The 27,984-nt window shown below is 37.9% G+C and overlaps 2 protein-coding genes across 7 annotated transcripts; both read left to right on the forward strand.

The window, feature by feature from the left end:
- The first annotated feature begins 1,571 nt into the window (after nucleotides 1-1,571).
- On the forward strand, nucleotides 1,572-7,982 carry LOC103702825 (glucuronokinase 1-like). 4 transcript variants are annotated; one of them, XR_005511231.1, is made up of 7 exons: nucleotides 1,574-1,963; nucleotides 2,687-2,836; nucleotides 4,052-4,240; nucleotides 4,415-4,531; nucleotides 5,778-5,959; nucleotides 6,242-6,334; nucleotides 7,620-7,982. XR_005511231.1 is itself a non-coding variant. In XM_039125004.1 (6 exons), the coding sequence occupies exons 1-6, from the start codon at nucleotides 1,658-1,660 to the stop codon at nucleotides 7,861-7,863; spliced, it is 1,188 nt and encodes a 395-aa protein (XP_038980932.1). In that variant the 5' UTR covers nucleotides 1,580-1,657; the 3' UTR covers nucleotides 7,864-7,982. The 4 variants fall into 4 exon arrangements, 3 of the variants coding, with proteins under 3 accessions (XP_038980933.1, XP_038980932.1, XP_008783619.2); XM_039125004.1 differs by lacking the exon at nucleotides 6,242-6,334 and having other exon boundaries at nucleotides 1,580-1,963; XM_008785397.4 differs by lacking the exon at nucleotides 6,242-6,334 and having other exon boundaries at nucleotides 1,583-1,963; nucleotides 5,799-5,959.
- Nucleotides 7,983-10,235: 2,253 nt separating this feature from the next.
- Nucleotides 10,236-27,939, forward strand: LOC103702823 (SAC3 family protein A). 3 transcript variants are annotated; one of them, XM_039125007.1, is made up of 14 exons: nucleotides 10,238-10,597; nucleotides 10,685-10,797; nucleotides 12,964-13,845; nucleotides 14,967-15,410; nucleotides 15,970-16,068; nucleotides 16,506-16,609; nucleotides 18,361-18,520; nucleotides 18,797-19,294; nucleotides 19,413-19,553; nucleotides 19,844-19,903; nucleotides 21,529-21,659; nucleotides 25,527-25,660; nucleotides 25,746-25,978; nucleotides 27,379-27,939. In XM_039125007.1, the coding sequence occupies exons 2-14, from the start codon at nucleotides 10,732-10,734 to the stop codon at nucleotides 27,475-27,477; spliced, it is 3,051 nt and encodes a 1,016-aa protein (XP_038980935.1). In that variant the 5' UTR covers nucleotides 10,238-10,597; nucleotides 10,685-10,731; the 3' UTR covers nucleotides 27,478-27,939. The 3 variants fall into 3 exon arrangements, with proteins under 3 accessions (XP_038980934.1, XP_038980935.1, XP_038980936.1); XM_039125006.1 differs by having other exon boundaries at nucleotides 10,236-10,797; XM_039125008.1 differs by lacking the exons at nucleotides 10,238-10,597; nucleotides 10,685-10,797 and having other exon boundaries at nucleotides 12,964-13,372; nucleotides 13,474-13,845.
- Nucleotides 27,940-27,984: the final 45 nt, after the last annotated feature.

Consider the following 27,984-nt stretch of genomic DNA (forward strand, 5'->3'; position numbering starts at 1 on the left):
TTCTAGAGGATTTTGCAAGAAAAGTGTAGTTATTTTTAAATTTGCAGTTTCTTTTCTATTTTTATAGAATTGGCAAAATGATTTTGAGGCTTAGATAAAAGTGCTCCTAACCCTTTCATGCTAGTTCGCTGGCTCATTATGTTGGTTCAGGTTTTCCGAGTCAGGAATGTAATTTGTACAAAATATGGATTGGCTGATTTTTGAATATAATTGTATAACGAGAAAGTTATTTAGATTTCCTTCAAGTTTGTCATCTTCTTACTTTAAGAAATTATAGTATTGTTTATTCTATTTAATTATTATTAATCAATTTTATAATATGTTTTTGAACTATGTTCTTATGGAAATCTTATTCAAAATTAGTGCAAAAAGATATTAAAAACTCTTGCAAGTTTTCTACATGTCAACGTAGTAAAGCTACAAAAAAAAAAAGGTTCCAACTTGAAAAAGCTATGTCGGGGAAGTCTGCTCTTCGCATGTATTATGGTTAATGGTTCAACCCTAAATATATTTGAGACTTTTGGGTCATTTTTTCTTGGTTGGTTTCTATTTAGTTTTTGTGCTTATTTAAATGGTTCAATCTCTGCGCTGTTTAGCTTTAGGGCTTCACCTCCAACTGCCCTGTTTAGCTTTAGGGCTTCACCTCCAACTTTATTCTTTTTTGATATTTATACTTGACTTTATGTAAACCATATCTTCTAATTTTTAGTATATTATTGGGACATAGTTAATCGTGAATGGATTGTTTGTAATTTAATTTTTATAATATGTATTAAATATTTTACTGATAAACTTTTTAAAGTAATGGTTGTTAAGTCTGATTAACTCTTCGGAATATAATATTTGATATTCTAGCTTGACAACGCCTCTTATCGTTATTTAGCTCTTTTTTCTTTTTTTTGCCGGACGCAGGGGGAGGAAATCTTATCCGCATGCCCTTTCCGACCCGTGGGTTGCCCCACGTGTGAGTATGTCATCCCAGCGCCATCTGGTTCCTCCCACCGAGCGTGTCCAGGTAGGGGGCATTCGGTCCCCGCATTTTAATCGACGCCTGCGCGTTTCGAACCTACACCACAACGGTAAAAATAAAGCTCTGTTCCAACTGTGCTACTATCTTGATGACTTATTTAGCTTTTAACTAAGAAGTTCTAAATTACGATGTTGGTTTGATCCGAGGATTGGGGTGTTTTTTTTTTTTTTTTTTCCGTCAACGACATGCAGGCGACGCCGCGATCCGGTGGTCTTGCCTTTCCGGAGTGGTGGATAAAAGAAGGTGTTAGGCGGCCGACCGGCGGTCCACGTGGAAGAGAAAGTGATGGAGCCGTGCGATACACGTAGTTTGACTTTGATGAGCTGGAGAGCTAAGCCGATAGATTCACTTAAGGTGGCGGCAGCACCTAACAGATCCGGAGCAGAAAAAAACGTTGGGCCAACTCGGACCGGATCCATATTTATATGAAATCCCATGCAATAAATAATCCAAGAATCTCGGGGCCACGCAAATATAGAATTGCTCAATGATTTCCAGCCTAGCGGATTCGGATCCCTATACCCATTCACACATCCGGATCATTTCGAAAGCTGGAAACATCTGTACTTCGGTAGCAGCGGGACCCACTACGGGTTTCCGTGTCAACAAAAGCGGCGATCGGCGGCGATGCGGGGATCGGACGACGACAACGACGACGACGACAAGGCCGAGTGTTGCCACCGCTTTCGCGGGAAGAAGCGGAGCAAGGCAGCGGCGGCGGAGATGGGGAGCCAGGAGGAGGTTGCGATCGAGCACCAGGCGTACGCGAGGATAGGGCTCCTCGGGAACCCTAGTGACGTCTACTTCGGCCGCACCATCTCCTTCTCGCTCGGGAATTTCTGGGCCTCCGTCCGGCTGGAGCCCTCCGACGATCTCATCATCCGCCCCCACCCCACCCACGATCTTATCTCCTTCACCTCCATCCACCATTTGGTCTCCTCTTTTTCCTTCTCTGTCTGATCTTCCTGATCTTTCCTATTTTCGAATAGATCTTTGTTGGTCTGGTGTATAGATTGGATTCGTTGCTTATGGACGAATCCGGCGACATAAACAGCTAAAATATTTGGATTTACATTCGGTAATTAAGGATTTTCTTGGAACTCTAGAACTTGGTTATATGATAGCTTTTATGAACGCGGATATATCTCTTCGTCTTCTTTCTTTTTTTAAAAAAAATGAAATTTTTGGAATGATCGGAGTATATTGGATGATTTCTTGTTTCCATTTGGTAATTTTCTGCATACGAGATTAGTACTTACTTGGTTTGTTCGCATAGAAATACTGTCCGTGGGTTTAAATGTTTCGGATGTAGAGTTTGAAAAAAATGACTTCTGCTCTCGATGAGATGCCTACTCTGCATGATGTGAATTTAGATCGAAGAGTAATGCAGAAGATGCTGTTCTGTTTTTGAGTTTCAACATCAATTCATTGCTTCTTATATGATAGTCATTGCAACTAAATGGTTCTTATGTTTGTCTACATGATATAATGAAGAAAACCAGGACAATATGATTTAACTATAGCATGGCAAGATGATCAGATGGATTTGTTTTTTATTTCTTAAAATTATTTGACAAGGGCATAGAGTAATGAGAATATAACTTTTTCAGTGTTGTTTTTTTGGTTTGAAATATATTTTTGATATCTATATCTCAGGTCAGTCGTTTGCAAAGTGAAGGATATTATGGAGGCGTTCGTTTGCTTATGGCAATTTGTAAATTATTCTACAAGTACTGCACTGATAATAAGATCGAGTTAAAAGAAGGAAATTTCACTCTATCTTATGACACCAATATTCCTCACCAGGTGGAGCTTCAAATAAACCCCATTTATGTTTGCAAAATAAATTTTGGGTACCTTTTGAAATTTGAATCTAATGTGCTTCATTTGCCTATTAATATGTTACTGGTGAAATTTGTCCAATAATATTTGGAGCTTGTATTAATTATGCTCTGAGCTTACAGTTTCAGTTGCATTGTTCTAATAAAGAATTGCACTATGCATCATGCAATAATTATATATAGGAATTTAAATACATTTTTTAAAAAAGAATAGTAACTTAAGTTAGTCTATTTATTTTGCTTTATTAATATGATCATTAACGGTATTTGCAAAATATAGCATAGCATATTGTATTTACTTTATTTGCTCCCAAGTTTGACAAATTTAAAAGTGTACTAGTCATCATGCAGAATTCTAAACCAAATATTTACGTCAATCTTTTGGTAAATTCAGTGTTGTTCAATTCTTGGATAACCGGTCCACATGATAGGAGCATGTTTGTTATGTGTCAACATCTAAGATTAGAGGCCTCTAGATTAAAGTCTTCCTAGCTACCTTCATTTTGAGTTTGATGATAGTAGAACTTTTCCAAGAGTTGAAACATCACCATGACAGGGTAGACCCAAAAAGAAAAAGGAAAAAAGTAATGGAGTCGCAGGGATGAAACAGGTGTCCTGTTGAAGCCATTTATGCAATTCTTGTAGATGGTTTCCAGGCTCATTAGGGCCTCTGGCCCTGGTGAATGTTCTTGCCCGTAAATATTTTATGGTTCTTGGAAGATTATGCCTTGATATTGTTACCAAAGTTAGAGAGGTCTCAAAGATACTCAGAGAATCAAGCAAACCTTCTTACTCTGAGTTGGATGATCCCTTTATTTTGGGCAAGTAATTTCTGGAGTTTGTTAAGCTAGCAGTTATGGAGTTTTTTGATCTTTTTGTTACCCAACCTAAACCTTCACTCTTCTTTGCTTATTGCAAGCCTACATGGCCTGATCCATGACATTTTCGTGATATCTTCTCAGCTACACTTATAATTACATATAAAAGAATAGTTGATATGTCATGAAAAAAATTCACTGGCATATGCCTATCCTGCAGCATTGCGCTAGATGAAGAAATACTTGAGTGATTGATGCCTTTTTTGTTATAACAAGAATGTACAGTTATCTTGTAATTGTTGAAGTTAATGATGTTCTTTCACTAGTTGATTAACAAGCATGTATTGTTTTGACTTTTCCAGACAGGGCTTTCCGGTTCAAGTGCCATTGTTTGTGCTGCCTTAAACTGCCTCCTTGACTTCTATCGAATTAGACACCTAGTAAAAGTCGAAATCAGACCAGAGATGATTCTTAGTGCAGAAACGGAGCTTGGAATTGTTGCTGGACTTCAAGATCGAGTTGCACAGGTCTATGGAGGCCTTGTCTACATGGTATGTGATACTATAATTGAAGGAGAAACATATTGAAGCCAAGTGCCTGAACTCGTGTCACAGAAACCAGACCACATGAGTGTAATTGCATGTGTTTGTTTACGTACAGCTCTTTTTGTGCTCGTTGCCTGCCTTTGTGTCTCTATTCACAACGATCATTTATTGACTTTGCAGGATTTTAGCAAGGAATATATGGATAAATTGGGTTATGGCATGTATACAATGATGGATATTGGTCTTCTTCCCCCGCTCTATCTCATATATGCTGAAAATCCAAGTGATTCTGGAAAGGTTGGTCTTGCATAATCTCTTCTCCTTAAACAGTCATATTTTTTTCTTTTTATTATTAATAGCAACATTGTTCAATTTGTGAACCATGTTTCTTTAGTAGGCAGACTGGTGAAGACTTTTTATGTTTTAGGTATCAGGTCCAATATTAAGTGGATGATAGGGAGCAGGTTTGAGTGAAATGGGGACTTAATTACTTATGCTCTAATACGTGATACATCTGTTAAGAATTATAAAGAAAGAAAAAAGTAAAACAGCGTACATATATACCAGTTGGCCATATGCTAAAGCAGTTCATATTCACTTTGAGTGCGTTTAGATATATGGCATCCTGTGATCATTTGTGATGTTTATCTGAAATTAAACAGGTCTTGATACTCCAGAATTGAGTGTCCACCTGGGCTGTGAAAATTTATGACATCTGTAGGTCTAAGGAAATGATTGTCTATTTTTTCGGTACGATTTATCAAGTTTATGATTTTTGCTCCATCTTATAGTACATTCTTAATTTTTCAACTTTCTCCTATTAGTGACATAGCATCATCTAATATTCTTGATTTTTAAATAAAAAAATTGAATCAAGCAAAAGGATGAAATTGCTATTTTGCCCAAAAAAGAAAAGGAAAACCATATGCATATCTAAATGATAAGAAAGAGAAAATAGCATGCTGATTTACTTTGCTCAAGTCAAAATGGTCAATAATGTGGCTTAAACAAGTAAATGGTTTGATATGAAATGTCAGAATCTTCTTGTCTGTAGAGCTTAGAGTTGTACTTAATAGTCAGCACCATTCTGATGAGAAAAAGGCTTGTTTGTTGGGTTCTCAATAATTCTGCCTTTCTTAGCATCATGGAGGCATCTTTGACAATGTAACCTCTAAATGTTTGGGATTCTTGAAGTTGTAAGTTTTTATAGGAAGACAGTGCTAACTATGATTTGCTTCCTAGCATATAAACAAGAGTGCGAATTCATCATCTGTTTGGAGTGCCTTGTTAGTTTGCAGACGCCATAAGATTTTCAATCTCCTTTACTGGAAGACTGTTGCCACATCTTCCTTTTGTTCCAGTAAAACTATGTGACAAGTTCAGGGTGTTATGTAGTCATCAAATAAATCTCATGATCCATTTGTTTGATCTTAGCTGACTTGGACCAGTGATTAATGAATTCTTTCTGTTGAAACCCACGTGCAATATATTTAAACTTGCCTGATTCAAATGCTTGTCAAGGTGCAGTTTATTTGTTCTACAGTCGTTGCTCTCTTGTATGCAGGTGCACAGCACTGTTCGGCAAAGGTGGCTAGAGGGTGATGAGTTTATAATATCATCAATGGAAGAAGTTGCAGAGCTAGCCTTAGAGGGTCGCAAGGCTCTATTGGAAAAGGATTATGCCGAACTTGCAGACCTAATGAACCGAAACTTTGAGCTTCGCAGGTAATTAAAACTAATATATTTGATGAAGTGTAAGACCAATATATTCTTACCGGATGGCATGTCTTAGCTGCTTTGTTCCAACATTTTGGATAAATTATCTTTAGAAGCTTCATCACATTTTATAATTCATTGCTTTGAACTACTTTGATCTATATGTTTCAATTAATAATATCATCAAATGTTCGCATAGTATAATCTTCTGTGTGATATAACCTATAGGTTTTCTTCATTGCTTGTAACAGCTCTATCCTTCCGTTTTAACTTGATCTGTTGGTCATGCAGATTGCTATGAGATGTCATCCATGACTATATGACCTTAGGAGAAGAATCCATATAAATTTATGGAGAGAAATGGGGGAAGGGATCTCAATCCTGGTAAAGGTTCTCTCTGGTTCAGTCTCTAGGATAATTTGCATGGTTGCATTAAGAGCCTTAGGAACAAATAATTAAATAAGAGCCCTAGGAACAAATAGTTAAATGCTTCTATTATCCTATTATGAGCCCCAGCAGTATGGATCAGGTGATGCAACTGCAGTATTCCATGGCTGAAATCGGCTATGAGGGCCCTTGGGCCCAGTCGACTAGTCCGATGATGTTGGGATGCTTTGCCACTACAACTCGGCTCGCGTTATGAATGTTATCATGAACCATGCCAGCTTGCGGACTGTGGATTGTCCAGGGAAGGCTTAATTAGGACTACATCTATTAAGTGGAGCTCTTGTTTTTTACCAGTTTAGTGGAGTTCTTGTTTTCTACCAGTTTTCTGTGAGTTGGCTGCTAGAGATAGGAAGTCATTTTTGTTTTATAGAGGAGTTAGGATGTAATTCTGGCCTTAACAAATAAATAAATAAAACGCCAGAATCTTTTTGTGAACAATTTCATATTTGCTCTTTTCTGTTTCTCATCCTGCTTTATCTACTGCTCTTTTAGTGTTCTGTAGAATATCGACCTAGTTTATTGAGCTAGGTGATTGTGCGACAAAGGCATCTATCCTAGAGGCATAAGCATATTAAACCGGCATCAGCCATAGAGAAAGGGTGAAGGCTTGATGTTAAGCAGCCAGTAAGTTGTAGTAAAGAGGCCAAAACATGAAATAATAACGACCATAGAGGCACAAACTGTTGCAATGGCTTGCATGACAATGATGATGGCAGTGACAACATTTTTCAAAAAGACAATGACGATGATGGTGGCAACAATTTGATAGCACTTATTATCTACTCACTGGCTTTCTCCATCAAAGCTATGGATATTTGTTTAATATGTGGTCTTTCAACATTTTTGTTTGCGATGGCATCCTTGTGGCTTTCCCATCTTCAGTGGCAACTTGATCAACCTGTCATATCCATCAATTATGCGAACCTTGCTTGTAGACATGTTTACTTCTTCCAGTTTATCTATCTTAAAATAGTTGATGAACAACTGATGTTTGTGTCCTGAATTTCCATATTGGCTGGAAAAATACCTAATGCAGATTCATGCAATGGAATAAACATAAATGGGAGTTTAACTCATTTTATGTATTCCATTAGCTTTTGTTGCTGCTGATATGGTTTGATATTGTCTGTCATTATTGGTGCAGTTAATACCAATTTAAGGTGGTTTAATTAATGGTTGTTATACTTTCTTATTTTACTTTCTTTGTATTTGTATTACTCAGGAAAATGTTTGGAGATGATGTGCTAGGTTCTCTAAACATCCAGATGGTTGAGGTTGCCAGGAGTGTCGGTGCCGCATCTAAGTTTACTGGCAGTGGAGGTGCTGTGGTTGCATTCTGCCCTGATGGACCTGATCAAGCTAAGCTTCTTGAGGAGGCTTGTGAAAAAGCTGGTTTTATTGTACAACAGGCCATCATTGTTCCTCCTGTTCTTAATGATGAAGAGCTGAAAACTGTGTCTATCTAATAAAATGTCCCGATCCAGTTGGTATTTTCTCTCCATTATTGACTGACAGAACCACCATGAAATATTGAGTCATTTATCAATTATCTTTACATGATCAGTTTCAATTTTGTAGCTTGAAATGGGATTAAAAGCTTTGATTGTTTCGCCCTCCACAGTGATCGTTCTGTTTTAATTCTTTTTATTTCTTACTTGATAAAAAAACAGATGCAGATTAAGCGCTAGGCAACCTGATGGCCATATGGGTCAGTTGAATCAGTTATTGGCTCTTTGTAATCTGAGATAAGGTTTTAAATACCACACCATGCTGTTATAAAAGACCTCCACTGAATTTGTTATTGATGACCATAATAGTTGCGATAACTACAATAACAATCATGATGCTGTTATTTTAAAACTTGATCTGGGTTTGCCCCACCTATTTTGGTGGAAGACTCTTGCCATAGTTACTTGTTTTCCTTTTCCCCATCAAAGTCAACCAATTTGTTTTATCATTGATTCTCTACAAATAGTAGATACTTTATATTATTTGGATCAAGATAATCTAGCACAAATCTCCTAGCTGAATTTGCCCTCAGGCTAGAAGCATAACAAGGGACAAAATAATTAATAATTTCCTCTCCCAAAGTCTTGCTTCTTTTCTTTTCTTTCTTCCTTTCTCTTACAATTTTTGGCTGTATTTTCTTTTGGTGTGCGCTTTTCCTTGGATGTGCATACTTTTTTTTTTTTTCCTTCAAACGTGTGAGAGTAGTCATCTTCTTTGATAGGAACATGACATGGACTCTAATTGCACAGCGTTGCGGATGATATGCTCTCCTCCCTCGAAGTTATTCTAATCGTTGGTCAGCATTCGCTTATTACAGTGGACGCATGAATGACTCAGCTGTCGGCCACGAAAGTGATGGGTAAAGAATCTAATGGAACTATTTGCTTTCAAATGCCGAGCATCAGCTCAATTCGTCATCGCCTGGAAATGAGCGCTTCATAATTCTAAGGCATTCCTAAATTCACAATGTAAAAAATCAATGACCAATTCCGAGTCTTGTTCCACTCTGGGAGCTTTTAGTCCTCCTCCTTGATTCAACTCTATTATAGGGAATGCCTCTTCCAAGCTTGCTGGTGAAACCTATGCTTTCAACCTGCATTGAAACCTGGTTGCTTGTAGAGCTGTAAAATGCGAACCGGCGGCGGCGGATAGGAAAAAAGAGGGCATTTTGATATGCATGTTTCGTATCTTCGGCTCTCTTTTATAAAGGGAGAGTCCTTGTCCTGCTAGAATTGGACTCTTCAGAGTTCGAGTCAAGTAAAGAATTCCCTCTAAGCTTTCATTATCTGAATCGGCACGGAAATACAAGTTCTACTAAAATTGGCTCCTGCTATGGCCAATGATAGGCAGGTTGATTTTAAGCCACAACATGAATCATGTGATGAAAATAGTCATCTCCGCAGCAGGAAAGCTGAAACAAGTGACATGAAACTGGTTGGTTATAAAGATGTAAAAATTGAACCATGTGAAGCTTTGGAAGAATCAATGAGAGCAACATGCTATGGTGATTTAACATCATCATGCGAAGTGGCTATAAGATCGGGACATTGGATGAAAAATCATTTAAGATTGGGCTCAATTGCAGTTTTTGCAACACTTGGTAGTAAAGAGACGCCCTAGTCTCCAAGTGAAACGCCTCGAGTTTGTCGGGCATCATCAGAGGAATTTTTTAAGGTTTGAATCGATCAACCCTCGAGAAATTGCACATGAAGAACTACGTCTCGGAGGGATGCAGCTGAGGTTAATGGTTTCAACCGTATTGGACTACTGTGCATAACATGACACTCCAAACAATCTCATACGAAAGAACTCATGGATATCGGGATTAAAAATATAAGGGAAAAAAATGTTATGGATGTACCAATTATGCGTAACTTGAAACATTTGAAAATGGATTTCCGTTGATGAATCTAAAGAATGGCTGATTAAAACTCTAAGGGATACCAGCTTCTTTGTATTATGCACCCTTTCTCTTGCTCTTTTTGTCTCGCCCTCTGATGTATTATGGGCTTCCCTATGATGGGCCTAAACAGGCCTTATCCAGGTTCGGGCTCGGTGCAGGCCCGAGCTGGGCCAATAGTATAGTTGAGCCCGGCCTGAAAAACAAATTGGGTCTGCAATTAAATTCGAACCCCACCTGAATTTTTTCAGGCCTAGTCCGTAAGCCGGCCCGGAGGGCGTCGGGCTGCCGCAACGCGAACGAACGGCCGAGATCTCTTGATCTTTGGGATACAGCTAACTTGGACGAGGGCGGGCGCGTCCCGGAAGGAGCAGGGTCATTATCGGAACAGTATATATAATATTAATCGCTGGAGATCATAAAAGCCTCCCGTTCTTTTAGTTCTGCCCCAACCCGCCCACTACTTTTCTCGCCGGCAAGAAGGGTTGAAAAGGGTCAGACGAGAGACGACCCATCAAGAATACCAATTATGTTTTGATATATATATTAGAGTTTTCGATTTTTTTAAGCCAAAAAAAAAAATCCTCTCTTCCCTTCGCGTTTCTTTTCTTTGCGGAAAAGAAATCGAAAATCCCCCTCTCCTTGGAATTTTTTTTGCCCTTTCTCGTTTGATTCCGTTCTGTTCACTGTTTTTTCTCTTTCGAGTTTCCTTTTCCCGAAGAATTCGCTTCCGATCTAGCGAAAGGAGGTGCTTTGAAGCCAAGATCGGTAAAAAAGGGTCCTTTTTGAGGGTAATGGTTGTTGGTATCTAGGGTTTCGTTTCTCTTTCCCGTTGCTTTTGGTGGTCTTTTTATATCGTTCAATCGAAGTGCTCGCAGTGGATGATTGATCGGTTCTTGGTGTGAAATTGGACGCTGGTGGAGGAATGATGAATCAAGTCGGCGATGGCGGCGGCGAGCCCGGTGCTGCGTCGGATTCCAACTCCGGCCTGGTATTCTTTTCAAGAATTTCTCTCTTTTTTTTTTCTTTAATTGATTTCTTGGAGATTGTTTTTGACCCGTTTCTTGATGTTCTCTTTCCCTTGGTCGTGGTAAATTTTTTGTTTGTTCCAGTTTGATTTTGCTGTAATTTTGTAGGTTCAAATAATTGCTGTGTTCTAATTGTAGGGGAAATAATGCTTTATCTTGACTTTTAGCGGGTGTATTCACTCCCAAGAAATTTCATGTCTCCAATGTTTCCATAGAATACTACTAGATTCTGCTAAAATATTTTTGGGGATCATGAATATTATTCACTGCCGCGTAAACCTGTGGGTATGTGTAGTGATTGCTGGTGTCCTTTTTCCTAGAGTCCTCATCTCGACAGATATCTCAGTTTGTATAGGTATCAGGAGCCCCCCCATTATGATATGTAGAAAATCTCAGCCCCTGTTGTCTTGGCTGATATAAACCAATAAATCCTGAGGTATTGGGCAATATGATACAAACATATCAGCTGATATTCTTCAATCACCTTTTTACTTAACTAGTTTTTCTAGCTACTAAATTTCAAAAATTGATGCCTAATTGCTAACCACAGATTTACCTATATTGGTTGAGTTTTCGATATCTCATCCTAAAATATTGACTGAAATCTTGCAAATTTTGGTCCTTTCCAAATTTACCCTCTTTCCATGTTGTCCGACAGCCGGAGTTAAACGGAGACCTTGGTCCCAGTCGTCCACCAAGATGGCCAATATCTTTGATTTAAAAGCTTTCCCAATTTACCCTCTTTTCATGCTGTCCGAGAGCTGGAGTTAAACGGAGACCTTGGTCTTAATGCAAAAGTTTCTTCCCTTTTTTATTATGTTGTTGCATCTATTGGAGAAGGAAAAGTGTTGTTGATTGGAAGCCATGGAAAACGAAGTTGGTGGAAACTGGACATATAGTATGAGTATCATAACCGTAAGTAACCACCCAGCCTTTTCTTGACTGTTTGGGGTTGGCTGCATATAGTATACCCATATGGACACATTTTGTATAGGAAATTGTTTAAGTGAAAGGGTGGTTGTTTCTTTTTGTTTGCTTTTATTGTGAATTCAGGGTGTGGTGGTGGGTTGGAGTGACTTTCTGTGGAGTAGGATTGAGTTAAGGCAATTCTCGGAAGCTTCCCCTTGTTAATGTGATAGGGTGCACTTTTATGTGAGGGTAAAACGGTTAGAAGATATGTATGGGGCCTTGCTTGGTAGACGGATTTAGAGACACATAGGTATTGGAGATGCTGAAGATAAGTTTTAATATGGGGCTACGAGAGGAATATAAGGGAACTGGAGTTTTGGCATGTGGAGTATTTTTTAATGGTTGCCTTCTATATCCACTTTTATCTATTGTTCTAACATTTGACTTCGTACGCTTGGATGCGTGCGATGCTAGGTTAGGAGTTTGTCTGTTTGTTTGGGTTTGGACTTGTACTTTGAAATTGCTGGACGGTCCTATTTGGTCAAATATCTAACAACAAATTCGTATGTTCCATTCATGATGGTATTTCCGAAAAAAATTCTGGATGACAAGCCTAAAATTGATGTTATTGATATTGATGATAGTGACGATATTGATGACGACCTTGGTACGGATTGGATATGTAACTTGAAGTTTGTACTTATCTGAGTTGGTTTTTAGCTAAGACTTGATCTAACCTAAATCTAGACCATATTTACATGGGTCATTGGGGTCATTTCTTCACAAATTAGAATGAAATCTCTTGTTTAATATAACAATCATTACCATCATTATTTGAAAGTTCTAATATGTTTTGGTCTTTCAATATGGGACTTGAATTAGCCTAGGTGTCTAACTCCACAACTGGACCAATCAAATACATGGTTTAATGTATTAATATGACTAATATGTGAGGATGAATTAGCTTTGGACTACATTTTCGAAATTGTTTAGTCTTATGCTTTGTTTCCCCTCATAATTTATTCCATTTTTTGCACTTAGATGTTTAGCTTCTGCCCTAGTATTTCTTGGTTATGTTTGTGTTGTGCACTTGTTTCATCCAGAATATATGCAGCCATCTTTTCATGTGCCATGAATATCTTATGTTAAAACTTTGCCTTGCATGACACTGACAGCTGAACTTACAGAAGTATCACAATTATTATTATTTTTTTGACCAGAATCATGTTGTGGACGTGGGACAAGGGCATGCATCTTTATATCCATCTACTTCGGGGCAACAATCTTGGCCTTCATCAACAGGACCAACTGTTTCATGGAACTTTTATAGGACAAATAGTGGTTTAACTGAAAGTGGAACCCCTTCAAGTTCTGGCTACCATTATGGTCAAGGGGAAATGGCTGGTTCCGGAAATGCTCAAGGTGGAGTAAATTCTGCATCTCATGCATCTGCTTCAACTAATGTGGTTGCGGCTACTGCAACACAACAGTATGCTGGTTACACGCCTTACCCAAGTGCTACCACTCCTTATGGCTATAGCAATACACAATATCAAAGTTACTATTATGGATATCAGCAGCCAGACAATGATTCTTCCTCTCAGCAAGTGGGTGCAAATCAAAATTCAGGTGCTGCTTATCAGCCTCTTAGCTCATTTCAGAATTCTGCAGGGTCTTATGTCCATCCTACAAGTTATTTAGGCACTTACTACAATACTGGTGATCATCAGACGACGGCAGGATATGAAAACAGCAATTATAATTATCAGACCAACTGGTGGAATAATGGAAATTGCGGAAGTTACCCCCCTCATCTATATCCCAGCTACACATCCTCAGATACAAATTCCACCCAAAGTTCTAGTGCAGTATCTACAAATTCTCTTCCTTATCAGCAGCAGTATAATCAGTGGACTTATTACTACAGCCAGTCTGCACCTGTTGTTAGCTGTGCTCCTAGAACAGAAAATACGTCCCTTACCATTGGATGCTCAGTAGAAGGTGGTAGTGGTGGTTATCCTTATCCAAGCAATCAGCCACCACCGCCTGGCACGACATCCTGGAGAAAAGATACTGGTTCTTCTGGGTTGCCTTCTTTGCAGGTATGAATTTCTATTTCCATAGGAAGCTTGTGCCATTGTAATAAATGTAGAAGTGGCAACCATTATAATGTATACAAACATCCTGTGCTGCAAGATAACAGCTAGTAACAACTGCTTAACATACAACTCTAGTATTTCACATCCATCAGTCATAACATAGCCATCAGTCATAACATAGGCCTTAACAAATATGGGCTTAGTGTGACTCTTACTGTGATCTGCTAGTGACTTGTGTTACACTTGTAGCACCACAACCATGATTAACATTCATTGCTTCAAATGTCTCAAACAACTTCAGTTTACCATTTGCATACACATTTCCTTGTTAAAGCCCATCACGACCTTTCTTTTTACCTATCATAAAACAAATCAATAGAGATCATACATGGATCTATTTTCCTTTCCTATAGCTTTCAATACATTGCCTAAATTTACATGGTTATAGAACCATATGCAAACATTTATACTACTGTGAATCTTCTATTACGAATCATGATAGGTAGCAGAAGCATTTGTGCTTGGTACCTCTTGGTTTGGGTGTGCTAAAAGTTGGAGTGTAAAGCTGTCGTGCCAACTTCCAAAAATTTTACATACTAAATTGGTTTATCAAAATTGATGCTTCTTTTCTCTAACATGCATATTGTACAATATGTATTTAGTAAATGTGTTGTTAGAGCCATTAAAAGATTTTAGCTTTCTAATTAAGCAGTGGATAAACAGTGTTTATGTTTTAGTAAATTAATTAACTTATTTTTGCTGCACTGAAGTTTCCATTGTTGTAAATATCTGCAGTGTCATATTACTTTTTTTCCTTGATACTTTCCAATTTTAAGAAATGTAGATCTGACTGGTTGAAGGAAAGAAGAAGCTAGCAGGCAAGGGTATCTTGTTTGCTATAATTTATATCTTGAGCTATCGACTAGGTTAGACCTATGTCCTGATCAATTGTCATGTTAGGCTCCGTCTAAATTGAGTTGTGCCCCACCATTGATTGCTGGTAAATGAGATATGTGTTGTCGTTTGCATATGTTGAGATATGTGGTTATGTCAAGGCCCTTCAATGCCTTCTCTTTTTCTAAAACCACTGAAGCATAAGCTTATTATGTCATCTGTTATTGCAGGAGAAGAAAGATGTTACAGCATATCCTTCAAATGGTAGTGGTGGAGTAGGAGCTCCAACCTTCCAAAATCACCATATCAACCAAATGCCCTTGTATTTCCAAAAGCCTACAGATTCAACTCCTCTTCCACATGAGAACCATGAAGATCAGCAAAAACTTCTGTATTCTCAATCTCCGAGATTACCACTTTCTTCAACCAATCATGTTCCCGAAAATTCCCAATCACCCTTTCAAGCAATCCCTGTATCAGAGACACGTCGGGTAAGCAAATTGCAGATTCCAACAAATCCTAGAATTGCTTCAAATTTGGCCGTGGGCATGCCAAAAATCGACAAGGAAAGCTCAACAACTAATGCAGCATTGAAACCAGCCTATATCAGTGTATCAGTACCAAAGCCTAACATTAAATCATCCTCTCAAGATGATGCTGAAGCTATTATCAAGGTGACTATATCCTATTTCTTTGTAATATCTTCTTATTTAGAGAGAGGTATATTTGTATTTAATGGTTCTCATGTTTTATGAAATGCAGCCGACTGCCTCCTTGTTGGTCGTGAGATGTGTTTATTTTGTTAGAATCTATTCTTTTGGTGCTAGGACCTAGTCGCCAACCTTTGTTGTAAATCCAGAAGTTGACATGTATACTATGCACCGTTTTTTTTATATTCTTGCCGATTATGTTTTTTCAAGTTCTTTCCTTCTTTTCCTCACTAAGTGTTAGGTGTTCCTATTGTTGTCAGTCGTACATATGATGGAGCAGAATCTTATTGAAAGTTGATTATTTCATGCAAGCTCTGAAAGCTCTCTTTTTATATTGACTTTCTATTTAAACATCACTTCTATCTACAACCTCAAAAATTATAACTGTTGGTTCTATTTAATGTTTCTCCAAATGATTTTTTGTTTAATATTTTGAGAAAAAAGCATGATATTGCGTCGTAAATTATCTTTTTCATTAATTATTATTATTATTATTTTCATACTTTTTGGTTGGCCTAATTAGGGAACCTTCCCTCCATCACTTCGTGCTTATGTGGAGAGGACTTTTTCTCGCTGCAAGGATGATGCACAAAGGTCTGCCAATCAGAAAATGATGAAGGAGGTGAACCTTTATTTTTGATATACTTGTTGTGTTCTGATTCACTGATTGCAGTAATGTTGACCTTGCCTGACTTTTAAGTGAAAAATCAGATTGTAGAGTATCCAATCCAATGGAAGAAGAATACTGTTTTTGAAACCATTCAGATTAATGAGGGAAGAGAGTGTGGGAAGATTGAGAGTCAGATGCATTTCCACTTTTGCCCATAAAAAATGCAATACCATAGAATAAAGTTCATCAACCAGTAGTCTCCCCAAAGGGCAAAGTTTTATAGCCATATTCATGAACTTTTGCTTTTGATAAAGTAATTGATATTGTTAGGTCCTCGCAATTGTCTATTCAATTTAACGTTTTGGTTTGTATATCATTCAATTTTTAAATGATCTCTAGGACATGCTAGTCTTTATATTCTAAAATTTGGTTTCTTTTGTTCTTTCCAGGTAATTACCAAAGCATCTGCTGATGCCACGCTATTTACAAGAAATTGGGATATTGAACCACTTTTCCCCCTGCCAAGCACGTCATTAGACATGGTTGAGCAGAAGTATGTTACTAATTGTACTGCTTTCTATCATAGCTCTATGACCATTTTAGGCTCAACTTATCTCGTACTCTTCATCCCTCATATTTCTACATTTGATCAGATTTGGGAAAGCTGTAGATGATGATGGCAATCTTTGGAGAATTAGTATCAGTTTTATGTAATCATTTAAGGTTCATCCTTTTTGTCCTCCAAAGGACAAGAATTATAGTTATGTGAATGCTTGAGGTATAATTCATAGACCAGGTGATTCAAAGAATTAAAACTGACCATACATTTGGAATTCAATATGAAGGTTGTAATGCTTGTCTTCATCCTTGTGGCTATATGGCTTGCATACCTGTCATGTGTTTACCTTTGAGTTAATAGTTTGTGTTCATCTGTTTTTTCAATTTTTCATGTTATTTGTTTTTATTTTCACTGAACATTTTAATTTTGCTTTATTAGTATTGTTGTGTTTATTTTTCTTTAGTTCTATGTTGTGTTTTTTCCCTAAATTTTCAGGATCATCTTAATTTCTTTAGTTTCTCATTTTTTAATATTTTAAGAAATTGATGGTTTTTTGTTGCTTCAAAAACCCTATTTTCTCAATCTGAAGATTTAATGGTCTGGTATTATTACTTATTCGCGCACACATGCGCGCTGTAATGACACAAGGTGTCATTTTAAGGTATCACTTTCTAGACGAAATCGCGCTATAACGCGATTTCTTCACTCCAACGAGGAATCATCCACAAACGAGCTTTTATATTATTTTGCCTCTTGAAATCATTAGTCTTTATATTCAATTTGCTGATGTTATTTTGCCTATTATCTCTCCTATCTGCACTGCTTGTGATATTTTTCTAGGGTTAATTAAATAATTATCTAATGGATAAAAGACAACAACTTATAAGCAGCTGTTGCAAGCAAAATTCTTGCCAAATTCACCAGTAACGCAGCTTACTTTTTTATGCATGTCTTGGATCACAGATGACTTGTGCTCAGTATTTTTACCATTTCACCCTTGTTTGTTAGTGATGGAGGCAATGCCAAATTTTTTGCTAGCATCCAAAAGGTCTTTTAGGTGTTGTAAATGTCAATATTGGTTTAAGAGTAGAATTAGAACCATTGATCAACTTTATATAAACTCCAATATTTTGTCTGTTAATTTGCAAAAGACGGCTTTGGGGTCCAAATACAGCAGCTGAAAGGTTATCTTCTCCCCCCTTCTCTCTATCTATCCATCCATCCATCTTCTATCTGTTTGTCTGTCTGTATGTTTATCTATCTCGCTGGGAAGTAACTAAGCCTATGAAATTAATAATGTTGAATAACTAATCCAAATAATTCATTATAGCACTAAATGGATGATGGATGAAGAGGAAAATGAATCTATTTGCATGCCATATCGACTTATGAATTTTGCATGAATCATACTGTTTAGGCTTGCTTTGTTTTGGTCGTTTTTATTTTATTCTATAGGGCTAGTTTGAGTAAGGTTACTATGTGACTAAAATAGTGATCAGGTAATTAGACAAATGGCACCTGCATTCTTTTCTCTTTTGTTATTGTATAACCCATGATGCAGCATAATTAGAGAACACCAACGTCACATTATGCATGAATAGCTGAACAAACCTTACTTTTAGTGAAAACAAAACCCAATGTCTGATTTACACATGATAATGATGGGCATGAATCAGTAATCTGGTTTGTCTTGTTTGCCTCCCTTGCGATACTACAAGATACTTAAAAGTTGGGCTGTTTTGCAGCAATCTGCAGAGCTCGGTTCCCATCTCTTCCTTGCGTAGGCGCAACAAAAGTCGATGGGAACCTGTTGCAGAAGAAAATTTGGTGGATAAACAGCCATCAATTACAAGTGATTCAGTAAACGTTGCTAGTTGGGATCATTTTGAAGGAACTGGAAGAGCGGTAACTCTTTTTGCCCTTTTTTGAACTTAAAATGCTTTTTATAGTACAGTTGGAGGTATTTCTGGTTTGTTGTCTCATGCATTCCTTTTTAGGAAGTCATTTGAAGCCTCTGTAGTTTCTGAACTTTTTGATAATTTTAGTTTCTTAAATTCCTTGTTCAAGATATCTGGTTCCTTTTCTTACTTTCAGCATGCATTGTTATTCTGAATGGTAGTAAAATTCTATGTTGAATGGAACATGTTAAGTTTGGCTTGTATTTCTGGAAACTCATTGCAGGCTGAAAGCAAAAAGTATGAAAGTAAAGAAGGTGGTTGCAATGGAGTCAGATTATTTTCATCTCCACAGCAAACACTGTTAAGTAAATTTGCTCAGAGGCCAGTGAAGAAGCCCCGGCTTGGTGACTTCCCAAATGCAATCGAAAATGGTGATGGTTCTAGTGATAGTGATAAGGAGCAGGATTTGACAAAATATTATTCCAGCGCAATTGCACTAGCAAATTCTCCTGAGGAAAAGAGAAGGCGTGAGCATCGCTCCAGGCGTTTTGAGAAAGTACAAGGAAACCAAGTGGAAAGTAAATGCCATGGACCAAACATTGCTGGACCTGGAAGTATATACACAAGAAGAGCAAGTGCTATGATTCTTGCTAAAAATTTGGAAGATGGTTGTAGCAGAGCTGTGGAAGATATTGATTGGGATGCTCTCACTGTCAAGGGAACCTGCCAGGAAATTGAGAAACGTTATCTGCGTCTTACATCTGCACCTGATCCTGCTACTGTAATAATCATAGTCTATTCTGCACAATCTATCAGTTCTTGTGTTTCTTTGATCTAGCTTTTTTTTTCTGTGGAAGATGCCTTTTTTCTGTGTGACAGAGTAAAGCACTATTCTGCAGGTAAGAACAGAAGAAGTTTTGGAGAAAGCTCTGCAAATGGTTCAGACTTCTCGAAAGGGCTATTCTTACAAATGCGATCAACTTAAATCAATTCGTCAAGATTTAACAGTGCAACGGATACGAAATGTGCTAACTGTGAAGGTCCTCTTTCATTTCCTTTATGCTAGTTTAGTTTTCTGATATATTATTGAATACTTAACATATTAATTTGTAACCAATCTCCTGATGATGTATTTGTTTTAAGTATTGTAATAAGTATGCTTTCATCACTCAGATTTCAGTATGTATAGGCAATTTTGAAATTTTTGAAATTCTTGGTACAATATGACTGGAAATGTTTGTACATGAAGTAATGCATCATCACATATATTGTCACTCTAATCTGAATATAATCTCCTTATGCCGAGTGTCTTGTTTCTTGCTTCTTCCAGGTGTATGAGACTCATGCACGACTAGCGCTTGAAGCAGGAGACCTGCCGGAGTTTAATCAGGTAGGTTCACCTTACAGTTTCAGGCTCTTGCATTTCACATTTAATTTTGAGATTCAGTCTATCACATTGGTTTTTCATCTCTCAAGCGTATTTTGGCATGACAAGTTTTTTATCATAATGCATGAATTCGTTGTGAAGGAAGAGTCTATGTTCTAACTGAGATGCAATAAAATACTTGTATTTTATTAACAATTGCTTCTAGTTGCATTTAAGACATTGTTGGCCCTAACCAGTGTGGTCTCCAGACTCCAGGTAAATCATTGTTCAACCACAGTTTGACCGGCAATTCCAGTCTCCCTTCCTAAAACACTACTTATACCATTCATCCCCCTTTGCTTCGGAACCATTTCACCCTCACAGCCTTAAATCTTTATTGGCCACCATCTCAGCACAAGTTTAATGAGGATCACCAGGCCGATTATGACTCATGGCCCTTGCTGCTGAGATCTGGGTGAGACCAGCCTTCAAGCCCTCAGAAAAAAGAGAGGCATAGCCAGCCACCAAGAAGTGTCTTTTCAGAAGTTGAGGATACCAAACATGAGGGGGGAAGAAGCAGTGATATCCTCCCTAACAGTCACCAAGTCCTCAATGCTTGGCCTCTTCATGGTGTTGGCAACAGCATAGATGAGGGTTCAAAGGGATGAGTGGAAAAAGCTAGGAAGAGTCAAATATGGTGGGTCGGTAATCTGGGGATTTGGCTTTCTTTTCATGTATTTGAAGTTTTCCATTTTCATTTCTTCCCTCATTTCCCTAGAAGAGGTTAAAAGCTATTGACCTTAGCGATTCAAATGGTTCAATCGCCCAATTCAGTGGTTCAGTGAGGTTATGGCATTTTCGGTTTTTGGCTTGAACTGACCCACAATAGCTGGTGGGTGACAGAGGTCAAGCAGGATGACTAGGCTGTGGGTTGACTGGGTTTGAAACAATGGTATCAATATCGTATAGTTAATGATAAAAAGAGATGGGGAAGGGCAATTACAAACAGAAAGTTTCCAATCTAGTTACTACTCTTTGACTTGTCATATTTATTGTATGAGTCACCTTTGCTCTGTTTTGCACCCTCTTTTTGACTTATGTTTTTTATATTTTTTTTGTCAGCTAGATGGGTAACCAATAGTTTTAGTGGGATATTCAAGAAGAAAATTTTTAATTTTATATGTGGTGAGAACTTACCAAGTTCTATATACATTAGTATTAGTCCATACGTGGTTCATTCTAAACATGGGTTTATATGCCAAACGACACACAAGTCACCTATCCTTCTTCTCTGGTATGATAGATTAACCTTGGAGTTGGTTGTTTTTGTTTTAGATATCTTTTCAAATGTGTTGCCTATCAGGGTAAACAAAATGTTATTCTTGAAGTTCACAAACACTGTGGCTTAGTCAACTGACATTACTCAGTGATTTCATCTTATTTTTTAGTTTCTTTCTTTTGAATTCATTTTACTTAAAGAACATGTTGAACAGCCGGGGGTCATCCACGAGTTAAAAAAAAAAAAAACTGAAATTAAGATGCAACATAAGCTTACACTTGCAACGAATAATAAATCGAAAGCCAAAGTTATTTTTGGTCAATTGATTTGTAATTTGTAATTGAAAATTCCGGATGTGCTCCATTTGCAGTGCCAATCACAGTTGAAAAGACTATATGCAGAAGGAATTGAGGGATGCCACATGGAGTTTTCTGCATACAATTTACTTTGTGCTATCTTACACTCCAATAGTAAAAGAGACTTACTGTCATCAATGACAAGGTATTCGACATATCTCAGATATTTTGCATATGGATTTAGTGTTTTCTTGTGTAGCACCTTTGCAAAATTTCTGGTCATAGCTCAGTAGGAAAGTTTTTTATTGGATATATTTGGATTCTCCAAAATATTTGAGTCGATGTTTACTATTTGGGATTCTCCCAAATATTCTTTTGGAACTTTATAGTGTGTGCTATAAATCTCATGTCTTGTGAAATAAGTTTACTATTTGTCATCTCTTCCATTTATTTGGATTTTCCTGAATTTGCTTTCACCATAATATTTTGTTGAAAGGCACATCACCATGATTATCTTTAGTTGCTTGCTAAGCAATTCTTAAGATACCAACATTGGGAAACACCCCAAACTGGCATGTAGTTGTCCACTTCTAGGATTCATTTGGTTCATGGGAAGAAGTTTTCCTCACTGGAATGTTTTTTCTGGGAAGATTCCTGGGAATACAATACCTGAGAAATAGTTTTGGTATGTTTGGTTGATTATGAAAAAGTGGCACATTCCAGAGTGGTTTATGTTTGGCTAAGCATCTACTTTTCTAGAAAAGTTGTATGAAATACCTATTATACCCTTAATAAAGAAAAAGACTTTACTCATAGATTTTGATGGCTTAAGAGTACTATTGGAAAAAATAGGACTCCAGTTTTCAATCGGTGGGAAAGTAGCTTTTCCATGTTCTCCATAAATTTTTTTTTTCATGAAACATGAAAATCTTATTCTTATGGGAATGCTACTTTTCCATCTCTCTTCTTTGAAAACTCCAACCAAACAAGAAGTATTTTTTTGCTTTCCATTGACCACACTTTCCCCCCTTTTCTTGCAAACCAATGGAGTCCCTAATGTTTCCACATGTCAATGAAAGTATGGAATTGGGCTTTTATATAGGGAATATATCGATAATTTTTGATTACCACATATGTCCAAACAATAGGGCAGGCTTTGGCACAATGGTGGGGTTGCTTCATTGTGACACAGGTGCTATGGGTTTGAAAGACTGAACCAGCTTCTCTACATGAGGAGGTAAGGCTGCTTACATCCAACCCTTCCTCAACACCGCAGTGGCGACAGCTTTGTACGCTGGGATGCCTTTTTTTGCTTGTACCCAAACAACCCTAGGAGATGTTTCTCACTTTTAAACTCTTCAACCTAGAGCCTGCATATACTACTACCGATTTCCAGACAGATTTATCCCAGTACTCTCATATTTATTAAGCTTGTTTTATGCTCATATTTATTCCATTATGCAAATTAGGTTTGCCAAATTGTATATACTTCTCCAATTTCTAAACAGATTCATCTGAGTACTCTTATTTTTTATAAAATTTATTTTATGATTGTTTTTTCCTAAACCAATGGATCTGGGGCAACGGGGTAATTTACTTTGTTGTTCCATTGCATTTGGTTTGTTGGGGCATTGCTCTTCTAACTTCATGAAAACATTCTTCTCCTCATTCAGGTCTTATCATTTATAGTAGACAAGTTTTGTCTAGGTTAACATGTTTGGTTCAGATTGGATTTGGGTCATTCTAGACCATTTTTGAAGTTTTGAAAGCCCAGCTCTATCTGATTTAATAGACCGATGGATTAGTGAATTGGTACTTAAATCCGACCCGAGAAAGTGTCAAAAGCCTGACCTGGTCCAACTTTGTCTGAGGGTTAAGGTTTGGTTAGTTCCTGTGGGGATGTGTCTGAGGGTTAAGGTTTGGTTAGTTCCTTGGTTAGTTCCTGTGGGGATGAAGGAGAGACCCTCCCACCCCCCCCCCCCCCCCCCCCCCCCCCCTCTGGTGCAACGACAGCCAGCAATGGTGAGATTTTATCAAAACTCAAGTGAGAAACCCAGATTTGGGCTCTCCATCCAGGACACTCTATAGGGAGGGGAGGGAGATTTTTTTTTTTTTTTTTTTTTTTTTGGGGGGGGGGGGGGGGGCGAGAGAGAGGTGGTGGTGGTGGGTGGGTTGGGGTGGGGGGGGGGGGGGGTTTGAGAAAATTGACGTTGGTGAATGATCAATGCTGTTTGGTTTAGACAAATAAGCAAAAGAGAGCATGGTGGAAGATCCAAAGCCCGAGCCAGTATATCGGAGTAGGTTGGCACGGATGCCGAAACCAAAGCCAGAGATCGAGGATGTTGGGATCGCAGATATGTTTAGGGTTTATTACTTCATCGAGCTATTTTTAGCACAATATTGGGGAATCTCATTGCTATTTCTCAAACAAGCATGAAATAATACTGGCTCCAAGATGGATCTGTGTCATGTTCAGCTTGGCCAGCTGAAGCCCAAGTGGGTATACCTACTAACCCACTCAATCCTATGTAAAGGTTAGGCTAGCCTACCCAAGTTGTTCCCACCCGTAGTAAGAGTCTGGGATGGTGATGGGGAGTTGCTGGTAATAAGTGATAGGATGGGGGCTGCAGCAAAAGAGGTTGGTGATGGAATAAAGGGGGTCAGGGTGGGGTGATTTGGTGGATGTGAGAGGTAAAGGGTGGCTAGAGAAAGAAAAGGAAGTGACAGGGGGGAGATGATTAGAGGAGTAAATCTTATTCAGCCCCTTTCAGCTCATGTCGCTACCAATCATTGCTCCATACCCATAGAGGAGTACGGGGGCTAGGAGTTGTCATAGAGAAGAGTTACGGTTGAGCGGCTTCAGAGTCAGAGTATGTGTCCCCATTTCCCAACTTATAATCTCTCTAGAGCCCCTCTAGATTTCTCCATCAAATCAAGCAAAAGGTGGATATATAAAAAACACATGCGCACACACATGTATGTAGCTAGTCAGCTAAGATGGGCTATATAACAAAGCATCCAGATCGCTAATCTTGATCTAGACTTTGTCAAACACATATAGCTTGATTTATTTAAATCTAGGCATTACTCGACACTTTGGGCCTTGGGTGGTTGCTGGCTGCTGCTCACTAACTGCAGGGGAGGAGGTGAAGGCCAATTAACATTTGGTGGCTTCATTCCCTCCAAAAAAAAAAAGAGGCGAAAGAAAAATGGAACATTTGGTAGCTTCAAGCTTCTATAAGGGGTCTGTTCAATTCATAATTTATAATTTGAAAAGCCCCTCGAGATTCAATTATTAGATGAAGATCACATTGTGGACCCATAACTTGCACACGCATAGTGAGGTAAAATATGTTGTAGGCTATGTACTTCAGCAATTTTGATCTTAATCTAGACCTTATACAGAACATGTTTGAACCAGAATTCAGTTCATTTCAGATGCTGCTAATATACAATTTAAAACATGCTACTAAAATTGCCCCATTTTTATCCATTTGATGTATAGGTTAGAGGCCTTCAAAACAATAATATTTTGTTTTTGGGCAATATGGAATTTATTATTCATGACAAATGGTGGGGATAATTTTCATTTTAAAAGGGCATTTGTTGATTTTTAGGAAGTATCTGGGTTCAACAATGGAGAGTTTGAATATGTGGTGGAAAAGATGATTTGACATCAGCGTGGTCTATATCACAAAAAAAAAGAAATATTGTTTTTTGGAAACCCTTCCCCTTGTCTTAAGCAGGTCAGCTTAGGACCACATCCATAGACTAGCCTTGTCCTATCCTAATCTTTTTAGTTTGTTGTCTGATTGATATCTTATGTTAATTTTTGTTATGCAAGATTACTGACTCTCGTTAAACATATAATGACTTCATTAACCTTAAAGATGTTACAAGGCAACATTTGGTTGCCCACCTCTGTGTTGTCTCTTTGGTATTTAAAGCAGCCAAAAGATAACCTGGTCAAGCTTTGCTAAAAGAAATTGATAATATTAAAGTATATCTCTTTTCCATATTTTAGATTTTAATACGTTGTTCTGTTTTGACTTGTCAATGGCCTTACTTTCAGATTGTCAAATGAAGCAAAAGATGATGAAGCTGTCAAGCATGCTCTTGCAGTCCGCTCCGCTGTTTCATCTGGAAATTATGTTCAATTTTTTAGATTGTATAAGGCGGCTCCCAACTTAAATACCTGCCTTATGGGTACACGTTATAGCAGCAATGCAGCCTTATATTATTATCAATTTTGATGTTGTGTGGTCATTTAGTTTAATTCCTTGTGATGCAGATCTCTTTGTCGAGAAGATGCGATTTGAGGCTGTGAAATGCATGTCTAAATCATATCGCCCAACAGTCCCTGTTGCATACATTGCCAGGGTTTTGCGCTTCTCAAGAGCTGTATCATCAGAAAATTGTGAAGATAAGGGCAAAGATGGATTGGTAGAATGTGAAGAATGGTTAAGAGCACATGGGGCAATTCTCACCATTGACAACAATGGAGAACTGCAACTGGATTCGAAGGTATGACGAACTCCTAATTTTTGAGTGGGAGTCAAAACTTCACTATCCAGGAGGTGTGTTTGGCAGTGGCATTTCAGTATTTACTAATTTCATGATTAATTACAGTATCATCATTTACTATATATAGATATATATATTGCTGTTTGGGACTCCTGTGGATAAATTGGCAACTGATTTGGAAAGATTGACCTTCTGGCCCGTTTCCATGTGGTCCAGGTCCAGTATTTGCTTGATTGTCCGGCAAGACTTCTGGTTTGCACGCATAAAAATTATGGTCTTGTTAGAAAATACTAAATGGGGTAGCGGTGGGCCCGATCTGGACGCTCTGATGGGGTCAGCTAGATCTAGTTCGGTTGCCTTGTGGATAGCAGAAGAAAAATGCTCCAGCTTAGTGCTAGGAGCATATAGCTAGCTTAGTTTGTAATTTCTTTTAGCCCATTACCTCAAAACCACCAACCCCTATAAAGAATTATTAGAAAAACATCATCATTAAGAGATGCCACAATATCCCAGTAAATGATAATCCTTTTTCCGTAATTTAATAGTCCTGGACAGTAATTTACATGATAGAACCAGTAAGTGCTGTCAGTTATTTACAGTTTGTTGCTATGTTTGCAGTCCATTATTTGTTACTTTGCATCGTATTTGCAAAGAAGGAGAAATCCCCCAGCTGTTTCATTAGCAGTTTTGAAATATAACATTGATGTCTATAGTGCCGAAATTGTCTGCATCTTCCTTTCTTCTGAGAAATCCTCAGTTGTTTCATTAGCAGTATATAATATAATCATGTCTATATTGCAGACATTATCTGCTTCTTTCTTTCCTTCTTCCTTTTTTTTTGTGCGCATGTGAAGCGGGGGTGCATGGTTGCAATGATTTTATGAGCTTCGGTTAACTGGAACAGATAAATAAAAAGAAGCCAATATACTAATGTCAAGTTTATGAGAAACCAAACAGCAATGCTGCAAAAAATTTGAAGCTAATCAAATTTAGTGATTCTTAGGCAGTTGGTTTTGCTGATACGCAAGATTTATTTTCTGGTAGTTTCTTAGAGAGCAGTTTTGAAAGTTTTCACTGGAAATACATAAAAAGGTTATATGTGCATCCAAAGTTCAAATCCCAGGTATGTTGCTGAAGTATAAATAAAGAAATAAAGCAATGAAACAATTGAAAAATGACCCATGCAGGACTATTTCAATAGACTGCAATTTCTACAAACCCAATAACTTTTGCTTGTAACTGCTTTTAAATGGTAACCTCTTGTACTTTTTGGGTTTCTTGTAATTGTGATGGTTCTAGGAATGGGCCCTACACCGCTAACCGTGCAATTCCTGACTTAAAGTAAATATTTGATAGGAGCCTATCACTTGTTTTCTGATGAAAATATCATCGCATGGCAGGTTTCCTCTTCCAGCCTTTACATACCGGAACCAGAGGCTGCTGTTGCACATGGTGATGCAAGCCTTGCAGTTGATGACTTTCTGACTCGAGCGTTGTGAAAGAGCTTTATTGTTGTACTCTTTCTACTATACAGGAGAAATCCAGGCCTGGCTTTGCTCAACTGCAGAAAGTAATGTTCATCTCCTACAACCAACCCTTGTTATAAAATGGACAGGCAAAAATTTGGAGGAACACCTCAAGCGTAATGCAAGCCTGCTTTTTCAAATGGCAACATTGGCTTGAGGTAGTTTAGTTTGGATCCTTTGGCGAGTTTCCCAATTTTTTCACCCAAGAGCAAGCCCCTGTGTATTGAGCCAATTTCCCATATTGGGCTTGTGTCTTTGTGTATCTAATAAAACCACTGCCAGGTACTGACGTGCTGGGTGGCCTAAGCATAATACTTAATGTATCTTGTTAGTTTGATATACATAAAAATGCCTGTCAAGGTTATTAAGGACAAATCTTTATTAAATACGTAGATTTTAGAAAAAAAAAATTTTGGGTGCTTTAAATATCAAAAAGTTGGTCTTTGTTTTGATTGACTGAACTGAAGTACGATAGATATA

This window comes from Phoenix dactylifera, chromosome 3, assembly GCF_009389715.1.
Source record: "Phoenix dactylifera cultivar Barhee BC4 chromosome 3, palm_55x_up_171113_PBpolish2nd_filt_p, whole genome shotgun sequence".
NCBI lineage: Eukaryota > Viridiplantae > Streptophyta > Magnoliopsida > Arecales > Arecaceae > Phoenix > Phoenix dactylifera.